The 12029-nt window shown below is 37.5% G+C and overlaps 1 protein-coding gene across 13 annotated transcripts in view; it reads left to right on the top strand.

Annotated features, from left to right (window-relative positions):
• Window positions 1-12029, top strand: part of BPTF (bromodomain PHD finger transcription factor) — a 132488-nt gene that overhangs the window by 68832 nt on the left and 51627 nt on the right. For all 13 annotated transcript variants that reach the window (XM_029212860.1, XM_029212856.1, XM_029212859.1 and 10 more), the window contains 2 exons: window positions 10780-10909; window positions 11323-11461. In XM_029212860.1, coding sequence (XP_029068693.1) covers window positions 10780-10909; window positions 11323-11461 — 269 coding nt within the window. The remainder of the gene's footprint in view (window positions 1-10779; window positions 10910-11322; window positions 11462-12029) is intronic.

Here is a 12029-nt window from a genome sequence, read left to right as displayed (position 1 = left end):
ATTCTTCCTAGGATTAAAAAAAAAAAACACAACAGGGTTAAGTTAAGGTGCTACGAACGGCGCAGCCCAGGAGAGGAGAGCTAAATGGGTGGTGTGCCTGTATTTTTCTCACTGCCGCCTTTTCTCAGGGCAGGGAGAGCAAGGGGAAAGTCAGAGGCAATTGTGAGGCCTATATTTCTGTTTTTCCTTCTTGCATTTACTTCCAGGCTTTCCCCAAACTCTTCTGTCCCAACAGTCTTCTATTCAGTGCTCATCCTGAAACTTGTGTTGGTGGTCTCTGGTGGCAGAGACCAATATTTTGAGAACTAAAGCTAAGCTAAATGTTGCTAAAGAAAACTTCAGTACTCAAATGTAACTTAAAATGACTAAGTCAGGGCTTCCCTGGTGGCTCAGTTGAGAGTCCGCCTGCCAATGCAGGGGACACGGGTTTGTGCCCCGGTCCGGGAAGATCCCATGTGCCGTGGAGTGGCTGGGCCTGTGAGCCATGGCTACTGAGCCTGCGCATCCGGAGCCTGTGCTCCGCAACGGGAGAGACCACAACAGTGAGAGGCCTGTGTACCAAAAAAAAAAAAAAAAAAAAAAAAAGAGACTAAGTCAAAGCTTTTATAAATTCATTTCTAAATATTAAACATTCTAATGAAAATGCAATTCATTTTTTTTTTAGTTAGGGTTTTTTCCCCTCCTGGTATGTCATTATGACTAGTCTTTTATCCTGTTTTATTTTATTTTTTAAATTTTTTTTGGTGCACTGCGTGGCATGTGGGATCTTCTTTCCCTGACCAGGGATTGAACCCGGGCCCTCGGCAGTGAGATCGTGGAGTCCTAAACTTTGGACAGCCAGGGAATTCCCATGACTAGTCTTTTAAACCTGTAACTAGAGTTATAAAATTGTATCATGAATTGTATTAGTATGACACATCTGGTAATATATACGAAAGAACTTTTTTTTTATTTTGATGAGGTGATATAAAATAGCATACTCTGAATTTTTAAAAAATTAGAGACCATGATTCATGAAAATTAGAAATTAATAATAGGACTTACACTTTGGCAGTAGTATGGTCACAAATGTTTAGGTGACAGACTTCTAAGACTTGATCCTAAGGCAGTATCTAGAAATTCAACCAAATATTTTATTATAAAATGTTTGTTTATTACGATATTCAATAGTAAAGGTTTGGAGGCAGGATCTTTTTTGAAAAAGTTTATGAAGTCTTGGTTGAAAAACATTAAAGAACACCTAAATAAATGAAAATATATCTCCTGTTCACATATAGGAAGACTCAGTGTCTTGACAATGTCAATTTTTCTCACCTTAATATACAGATTAAGTTCAAACACATTAATAATTATAGTTGGGCTTTCTGTAGAATTTCACAAGATGGTTAAAAAGTTTTTATGGAAAGGGACAACAATAGAAAAGGTAAATTTGAGGGACGAGGTGGAAGGACTTGCCCTCCCATGTAACAAAACTTACTTGGTAGCTATAATACTGTGGTATAAACAAATAGACCAGTGGTACAGAATAAACAGTCCAGAAAGAGACCAACCCATATATGGAAATACAGTATGTGATGGAAATAGCATTGGAAAGGATGAACTGTCTAATAGAAGATGAGGAGGAAATTAGTTGTCCGTACAGTGGTAAATTGAACTTCATTCTTTATATTATACACAGTAGTCAGTTCCAGGTAGAGTAAATTCTAAATGTGAAAAGCAGACGTTAAAACTCTAAGAAGAGAATATAAGAGATTATCTTTGTGACTCTGGAGCAAAAAAAGTTCTCTTCTTCCTCCCTCCCTCTCTCCTTCTCCATTTCCTTCCCTTTTTCCTCCCTTCTTTGCCTCTCTTTGCTTTCACTCGTTCCTTCTTCCTGCTTTTCTTCCTGCCATACTTCCTTCCTTTTCTTTTCTGATTGTTTTATTTCCTTCTTGATTCATTCAGTATCTCCCCTGACATAGCTAAGGCAGGCTTTATTTATTTCATTTGTAAGAGTGCTGTCTGTCAGATTTGAATGAGTGTGCATGTGTATGCCTGTGTGTGTGCACGTACTAAAAGTGACTTTCCTTCTTCACATTTATTATGTGATATGTACATAAGATTGTGTGAAATACATAAGCTATAATGGGTAATAAAAAAATGAACACCTGTGAATTCACCACCCAATTTAAAAATAAGAACATTATTATTGCATTTACTTTGCATTCATATTACCTTGCCTTTCCTGAGAGATAACCATCATTTTTACATTTGTGTTTTGTTACATCCTTCCTTTTACTGTGTAGTTTTATCACATATGTGTATAGCAGTAAACAATGGTTTTCTGTGGTTTGAGTTTTATAGTAATGTGTCATCCTAAAAGACTGAATCCTAGACTGGTTGAAGGTGTTTTTATTGTTTTATTATACTATAATCAAAAAAGGGTTAGTATACACAGTATATTCAAGAACTTCTACAGTTCAGTAAGAAAAAAAATCAAACTATTTAGTAGAAAAAAAGGCCAGAGGTACAAACATAACTTAGGGAAAAGGAGACACAAATAGCCAAGAAACGTGAAAAGATGCTTAACCTCCCTAGTAAGTTGGGGGAAAAGCACATTAAAACTAGGGGTTGGGCCAAGATCGTTTTCAATGATGAAAAACTGAAACCATTTCTGCTAAGATCAGGAACAAGATAAGGTTGCCCACTCTCACCACTATTATTCAACATAGTTTTGGAAGCTTTAGCCACAGCAATCAGAGAAGAAAAAGAATTAAAAGTAATCCAAATTGGAAAAGAAGAAGTAAAACTGTCACTGTTTGCAGATGACATACTATACATAGAGAATCCTGAAGATATTACCAGAAAACTACTAGAGCTAATCAATGAATTGGGTAAAGTAGCAGGATACAAAATTAATGCACAGAAACCTCTCACGTTCCTATACACTAATGATGAAAAATCTGAAAGAGAAATTAAGGAAACACTCCCATTTACCATTGCAACAAGAAGAATAAAACACCTAGGAATAAACCTACCTAAGGAGACAAAAGACCTGTATGCAGAAAACTATAAGACACTGATGAAAGAAATTAAAGATGATACAAACAGAGATATACCATGTTCTTGGATTGGAAGAATCAATATTCTGAAAATGACTGTACTAGTCAAAGCAATCTTCAGATTCAGTGCAATCTCTATCAAACTGCCAATGGCATTTTTCACAGAACTAGAACAAAAAATTTCACAACTTGTATGGAAACACAAAAGACCCCGAATAGTCAAAGCAGTCTTGAGAAAGAAAAACGGAGCTGGAGGAGTCAGGCTCCCTGTCTTCAGACTATACTACAAAGCTACAGTAATCAAGACAGTATGGTACTGGCACAAAAACAGAAATATAGATCAATGGAACAGGATAGAAAGCCCAGAGATAAACCCACGCACATATGGTCACCTTATCTTTGATAAAGGAGACAAGAATGTACAGTGGAGAAAAGAAAACCTCTTCAATAAGTGGTGCTGGGAAAGCTGGACAGCTACATGTAAAAGAATGAAATTAGAACACTCCATAACACCATACACAAAAATAAACTCAAAATGGATTAAAGACCTAAATGTAAGGCCAGACACTATAAAACTCTTAGAGGAAAACATGGGCAAAACACTCTATGACATAAATCACAGCAAGATCCTTTTTGACCCACCTCCTAGAGAAATGGAAGTAAAAACAAAAGTAAGCAAATGGGACCTAATGAAACTTAAAAGCTTTGGCACAGCAAAGGAAACCATAAACAAGACGAAAAGACAACCCTCAGAATGGGAGAAAATAGTTGCAAACGAAGCAACTGACAAAGGATTAATCTCCAAAATATACAAGCAGCTCATGCAGCTCAATATCAAAAAATTAAACAACCCAATCCAAAAATGGGCAGAAGACCTAAATAGACATTTCTCCAAAGAAGATATACAGATGGCCAACAAACACATGAAAGGATGCTCAACATCACTAATCATTAGAGAAATGCAAATCAAAACTACAATGAGGTATCACCTCGCACCGGTCAGAATGGCCATCATCAAAAAATGTAGAAACAATTAAATGCTGGAGAGGGTGTGGAGAAAAGGGAACACTCTTGCACTACTGGTGGGAATGTGAATTGGTACAGCCACTATGGAGAACAGTATGGAGGTTCCTTAAAAAACTACAAATAGAACTACCATATGACCCAGCAATCCCACTACTGGGCATATACCCTGAGAAAACCATAATTCAAAAAGAGTCATGTACCACAATGTTCATTGCAGCTCTATTTACAATAGCCTGGAGATGGAAACAACCTAAGTGTCCATCATCGGATGAATGGATAAAGAAGATGTGGCACATATCTACAATGGAATATTACTCAGCCATGAAAAGAAACGAAATTGAGCTATTTGTAATGAGGTGGATAGACCTAGAGTCTGTCATACAGAGTGAAGTAAGTCAGAAAGAGAAAGACAAATACCGTATGCTAACACATATATATGGAATTTAAGAAAAAATAAATGTCATGAAGAACCTAGGGGTAAGACAGGAATAAAGACACAGACCTACTAGAGAATGGACTTGAGGATATGGGGAGGTGGAAGGGTAAGCTGTGACAAAGCGAGAGAGAGGCATGGACATATATACACTACCAAACGTAAAATAGATAGCTAGTGGGAAGCCGCCACATAGCACAGGGAGATCAGTTCAGTGCTTTGTGCCCGCCTGGAGGGGTGGGATAGGGAGGTTGGGAGAGAGGGAGACGCAAGAGGGAAGAGATATGGGAATATATGTATATGTATAACTGATTCACTTTGTTATAAAGCAGAAACTAACACACCATTGGAAAGCAATTATACTCCAATAAAGATGTAAAAAGAAAAATCTACAACCAATAAATGCTGGAGAGCGTGTGGAGAAAAGGGAACCCTTTTGCCCTGTTGGTGGGAATGTAAATTGATACAGTCACTGTGGAGAACAGTATGGAGGTTCCTTAAAAAACTAAAAATAGGGGCTTCCCTGGTGGCACAGTAGTTGAGAGTCCGCCTGCCGATGCATGGGACATGGGTTCGTGCCCCGGTCTGGGAAGATCCCACATGCCGTGGAGTGGCTAGGCCTGTGAGCCATGGCCGCTGAGCCTGTGCGCCCAGAGCCTGTGCTCCGCAACGGGAGAGGCCACAGCAATGAGAGGCCCGTGTACGGAAAAAAAAAAAAAAAAAAAAAAATGTACAGCAGAGTGAAACAATTCTTCGCCTGAAAATATATGTAGTGTGATTCTATTTATGTAAAGGTTAAAAGAATGTATGCTAATATAATGCTGTATTGTTTAGGGATGTAGACATTTGTGGTAAAAGTTTAAAGAAGTGTAAGGCCTATATGCTTGACACTTAAGAAATATACTTCTAAATAAATAACAAATGGTCAAAAAATCATAATGGAAACTAGAAAACATTATGAATTGAATATTCATGAGAATACAACATAAATTGAAATTTGTGGGAAACAGCTAAAGAGTACCTAGGGGAAATGGGTAGCCTTCAGTGCTTACACTGAACAAGAAAAACTGCAAATTAACTAGCTAGGCATGCGTCTCAATGAGTCAAACCAAAGATGGGAAATATGTCAATATTTGATGAAATAGAAAACAGATGTGTACCTTAGATACTATTATATTTACAAACCTCTGATGAGATTATCAGGAACGGGGCGGGGGGGGGCGGATAAAGAACAAATAACCAATATCAAGAATGAAAAAGGGGTCGTAACAAACAATATTTCTGAATCTCTCTCACTGATACTTTGGATTTCAAACCTTCACAGAGTCCACTAACATAGCATTCAGGCTTCCTACATCCATAGAGAAAGTGCCCCACTGGACTCCTCCTTTTGGGTGGGGGAAGGGTTAGGGAGGAAGAGTCCCACTGATCTGAATCATTGGATAGTAGGGCAGAAGCCACACTCTTGGGCAAGAAAAGGATTTCTGGTTCAGTTTGAAGGATATCACTGCACATATCAGTAAGGAGATGGGCAGGACCAGATGATTTCATAAGGAAGTTCTTCAAATTTTAGGAAACGGGTAATTCTGTTTAAACTGTTCCATAAAATAGAAAAAGAAGGAAATCCGGTTCAGTATTATTTCTGTTAGTACAAAACTGTTCTAAAACTTGTTAAATAGATAAATAGAAAATCATGGCCCTGTCTCATTTATTAATATATACCATTGATTAATAATTAATAGCAAATAGAAGTGTATGCAAGAAATCTTAGAGCATTAGCAAATATAGTCAAGAGTAAATTAAAAGAATAATAAATCGTGACTAATTTGACTTCCTCTAGGTATGGAAGATTTGTCTGTTCTTAGGAGATTATTAATACCTTGCTATTTTAAGAAGTCAAAGAAAGAAAACTTTGATTTTCTCATTAGATGTCAAGAAGGTATTTGTTTATTAAGAAGATATAAGTTCATTATTAATTCTTGGTTTATAAAAAAACTTGGGTAAGTAGAAATAGATGAATGCCCCCTCCCCTTTTTCGTAAAAATGTATTTCAGACCAAACCGTCATGTTTTTTGATGAAACCCTTGAAGTATTCCCATTAACATTTAGGTGGAACAAAACAGAGATCCCCACTGTTGCTGTTATCTTTTAACTTTTCTTTAAAGTATTAATGCAATTTACTGAGAGAAATAAAACATAAATAGGTAAATGTAGGGACAATTATATATAGTTGATCTCATTATATACTTAATTGACTGAAAAACTATAAAACAATATGAAAATAAGGTGACCCCCATACTGAACAGTCGGTTTTATATATGCAGATAGTAACCATGAAGAAAAGCGGGAGTTCTGAGTTAAAATAACAAATTGAATGAGCACATCTAATTTTGCTCCCCACTGAACTCCACCAAAACTATGGCAAAGGGATTTTTTCAAAGCATAAACCCACAACGGACAAGGGGAACAACGGAGAAGACAGCACCAGTAAAACTGCAAGCAGTATTGCCAGAGGATGAGTGGTACCCTACCCAGGAAAGCCAAATCCCAAGTCAGTGGGGGAGAACTGAGAATTTTCACCAGTCACGCCATAGAATCCTCAAAAGGCACAAAAGCAGGAAGAGCAGAGCGATGCATGATTCTGTCTCTGCAGTGCACCTGTTTACACATGGTCCTGCCAGGTACCCTGAGCGTGGTGAGCGCACTGTCTTCTAGGCGTTGCTTATGACTGTGCCCTCTGATTGCACCACAAGAGGCTCTTAACTTGTGAAAGGTGACCTGGAGACAAATTCATTTTTTCCTGGGAACCTTCTTTTAATAGTTACAATATTGTTCTTGCTCATGCAGCTAGTTTTCTTCTTGCTGAGTTTTCAAAAGCCAAACTTTATATTGTTTGGGATACACACATAGGTGGTGGTAAAACTATAAAGAAAAGCAAGGGAATGATAACACAAAAGTCAGGATAGTGGCTGCCTGGGGGTGGGACACACTAGTTTTGGATGTAGTGGTTATTGATAAGGTTCTGTTTCTTAACTTGGTTACAGTTTACATATTTCTAAAAATTACAATGAAGAAAACATCCAGCAACGACAAAACACCTCAAACCAGGAATATATTTAATAAATATTTAGGAGCATGTAAAGAAATCGTTAAAACTTTACTAAGGATATAAAGGATACTTTGGGACTTCCTTGGCAGTCCAGTAGTTAGGACTTTGCACTTCCACTGCGGGTTCAATCCCTGGTTGAGGAACTAGGATCCACTTGCTGTGCAGTGGCCAAAAAAAAAAAAAAAAAAGATACAAAGGATACTTTGAGTAAATGAAAAGATACATCATATGCTTACATATGTATGTTGCATTTTTCTAAAGATGCCATGCAGTATATTAATTATATTGACTTAATCTATCAAATTTAATATTCATTTGCATTGTGAATAGGAGTTTTCTTCCTGGAGGGAGAGGGAGGCATGACCAAAATGATACAAATATTTCCTCTAGAAAATGTGTAAGAAAAGGGAAGTAGGTATTACAAAAAAAGGGAATATTTAGAATGTATCTTGAAGCTATGATAATCAGAATAATTTGTACTACAGAAGAAGTAGAGCAGTGGAATCAAACAGAGAATCCAGAAATAGACCTAAACACATGTGGGAATCCACTGTGATAGCTTTGCCTGTCAGAGAAGGAGAAGAGGGTGTGTTTGGGGAAAATATCACCCAGATTCCTGCCTCAGCAAAAACATTCAGACAAATGAGGATTGAAAAATACCCAATATATTGTTAAAAACTATAACAAAAAACTTAAGAGCGCGTGGAGTAATTTATGTTTCTGTTGTGGTACTTTCTTTTCAAACAGATATAAAACCCAGATGCCATAGATGAAAAAAGTGGATATATGTATTTAAAATTCTGAGTGGAAAAATATTATAATCAAATCCAAAAGACAGATGACACACTGAGGAAAAATATGTGCACCACAAATGGAAACTTTCCTTTTATAAATGAAAAAGACCTTTTATAAATGAAAAGCCCATTACAGATAAGACACAGGATTTGAACAGGCATTTGGCAGAAAAATAAATATAAAAGGCCAGTAGACATAAAAAAGTGGTTACTTCTCTCATAATTAAAGAAATGTAAATAAAAACAATGGGATAGTATTTCTTCTCTCTCAATTGGGCTAGTAATTGAGAAGTTTGGTACCAACTTGAGTGAAGGTGCGGGAAAGCAGGGTTCTTTATAATTGATGGCAGTGTGAAGCGTACAAATCTGAAGAGCAATTGGGCACCATCTGTCAGCACTTTAAATATAATACTCTTTGGACTCAGCCATTCTACCAGTGGGAAACATAAAGGGATATTCCTCAAGTTTGCTAAGAAACAACGTAAAACATGGTTTCCTGTAGCTTTGTTTGTAATAGGAAGAGAAACACAACAAAACCCTGTGGAGGTGGGGAACGGAGTTGAGGCTCAGTCCACACTCCTGGCCCGGCTCTCTGAACCGAGGATGTGTGGAGGGAGCCCCTGCCCCCAGTGCACCCACCAGTACGGAGTGGTGTCTGGAGGCTCGTAGTACCAGCGTCAGGCTGCCAGCAGTAGCCAAGATTTCTGCCCAACTAAATGGAATTGAACCCCTGCAGAGCTCACCTTTCCTGCTGCCTTTTCCCATAAGGATTGTGTTGGAGATAGTGAGAACTGTAGAATCTATTCTGGGAGAGCAGACATCACAGTTTAGCTACAATACTACCTCGCTGGCCTGGCATCAGCAAGATGAAGCCTTTGTCTTTGATGATGAAGATGGACCTGTTCCCCATGTGAACACCAAGAGCACAAGCTGAGTGCCCAGCTTAGCCGTGCGCTCCCAGAGTGTCACTGTACTGGAGTTCTCCCCAGACAGTGCTCCATTCCTGGCCACCATCTGGGAAGATGGCTCAGCTGCTGTGCCAGACCTGGCCTTTTATAGGTGTTTAAAGCTGAACCCACAAAAACCCTGTTGAGAAATACTACTTGGTCGTAGCTCGGTCACTACTTCTTTACTCTGGAGAGCTGAGGCTGGCAGGTTATCCACTATGTTGTGCCTCCAGAGTTTTGCCCACTCCCTGGTTGCAAATTATGGTATCTGAGACTAAATTAGTCCCCAGTGAGAATCCACTCCCTTTCCTCTCCCATCAGTAGTGAGAGATGAATCTTTGCTATACTAGTTGTGTGCAGTTAACAGGCATGAGCTCTTGGCCTGGGGGACACTAGATTCTAGGGTGCTGTAATCACAAGGGCACAAAACTTTATTCAAAGTGGAGATAGATAAATAGGAAGTTTTTGGTGGAGGGACAGAGGTGAAAAGAATTAAATCCCCTCTCACATCTTTCTTCTGCTCCTCCAAGTTAACAAAAGATCTCTTTATTCTTTTCACATAGCTGTGCATTTGAAATTGGCTACATCTGGGTAGGGTATGATAAAAGCAATTCTTCTACCACTAGGGCTCTTAGAGACCGGAGCTCCTTTCTTTGTGGATTTTGGTTAATGTTCTTCATTATGGGAAATATTCCCATTCATGAAAATCTGATCACCTTAAAGTAGAACCTCACCACAGACCTGCCCATCTCCTTACTGGTAGGTGCAGTGATATCTATTTTCTTACCTGGAAAAAGAGTGTGGTCTGTGCCCTAGGCCTAATGATTAATGCCCAGTCCATGTGGTCCTTCCTGCCCAACCCTTCCTGTCATCCAGAAGCAGGAGCCCTGTGGGTCCCTTTCTCTGTGGTTGTAGGAAACCTGAGTTCTATGTTAGTGGACCCTCTGAAGACTTAAAAATCCCAAGTACTAGTAGAAATAGGAATATTGGTTGATAAAATAAGAGTTTTGGGATTTGTTGGTCTTTTGGGGGGAAGGAAAGAAGATATGTATCTTCTGGTATGGAAAGATCTAGTGCAGTTTTTCATTGATTAAAGACTGTGTAATTGTATTTATAATTACACAAAAAGGATATTATATTACAGTGTTGATGTATGCATAAATAAGTCATAAGTGAGTATATTTCTTATGGAGAGGCATATGAGAGGGATAGCATGTTCTGTTTTTTTCCTTTTTGTACTATTTGATTTTTTTCCTATTAGAGAATTGTACATCTACTTATTTTTATGAGTCTGGGTTTTCTGGGCTGTGGGATTATAGCTAACCATTCTTTGTTTTTGTCTTACTAATTTTCAGTACTATATTTTTATCTTTTTTGTTTATATTTTATAGTTGAGTGTAATTCTGTCTTTCTATCCATATATTCTTAGGTTACATAGAATGACATCAATTGAAAGAGAAGAAAAGGAGAAAGTCAAAAAAAAAGAGAAAAAACAAGAAGAGGAAGAAACAATGCAACAAGCTACATGGGTAAAATATACGTTTCCAGTTAAACATCAGGTAATTTTGGTATGATCTTTTAAATTGTGTTAGCCATTTCTGAGACTTTGATTCTGCAGTTTTGAATACTTAGTAATTTTTTTTTTACTTCTGACACACTTTTAATTAACGTAGTTGGAATGAAGTAATTCTTTCTGGCAATTTTATAAGCATAGGTTTATGTTAGTAGAATATAGGTGAGTCATTAGACCAATTTGTAGAAATTGTTATAAATGTAAAATTGTTTTATATTTTTCATATTAGAAAGGAATATTAAGTTTCTTCATAAATCTTTGATTCTCAGTGAAAATAAAATGGACTGGTGGATTAATTTGCCTGACCATTGATTTTATTTAGTAAAAATGTGTAAAACCACATGTGCTTTATAAAACATTCTCATCCTTGTTTAATCAGCATGTTTTCACTTACACCAGGTTTGGAAACAAAAAGGAGAGGAATACAGAGTAACAGGATATGGTGGTTGGAGCTGGATTAGTAAAACTCATGTTTATAGGTTTGTTCCTAAATTGCCAGGCAATACTAATGTGAATTACAGAAAGTCATTAGAAGAAAGTAAGTAACTTAAGCTGTTTTTCCTGCATAATTGTTTCTGATTTGTATTCTTGTAAATTTGTAGTATATTGACTATTTTGGATGAAAGTGTTCTTCTGCAATTCTTACTAGAATGTGAAAAATTACTAATGTAGTTTAATAATTATAAACTCTGAAGTTTTTAAAATTACCTTTATTCATGGGATTTTGATATCTAGGATTTTAGCTTAAAAAGATGATAGAATAAAACTTGTTAAAAGAAAGAAGGCCTCAGCTACCTAACTGTTTTTCTAAAATCTTAAATTCAGTACTGCCTGACTTCTTGAGGAAGCACAGTCTGGTGACCTCAGCATTGTAACGTTTAACAAAACCAGAAAGAAAGCGATAGAGGCTTCCATAACACTATCACATAAAGGAGATAGTAACTCAGTTTATGCTACTGGCTAATGACTTCATTTATTTATTTTTTGGCTGCGTTTGGTCTTTGTTGCTGCGCCTGAGCTTTCTCTAGTTGTGGCAAGTGGGGGCTACTCTTTATTGCGGTGCGTGGGCTTCTCATTGTGGTGGCTTCTCTTATTGTGGAGCACGG

This window comes from Monodon monoceros, unplaced genomic scaffold, assembly GCF_005190385.1.
Source record: "Monodon monoceros isolate NGI ecotype Baffin Bay Population unplaced genomic scaffold, NGI_Narwhal_1 Super_Scaffold_9, whole genome shotgun sequence".
NCBI classification, from domain to species: domain Eukaryota; kingdom Metazoa; phylum Chordata; class Mammalia; order Artiodactyla; family Monodontidae; genus Monodon; species Monodon monoceros.
The sequence above is the reverse complement of the archived record's forward strand: the minus strand, read 5'-3'. Positions and strand labels throughout refer to the sequence as shown.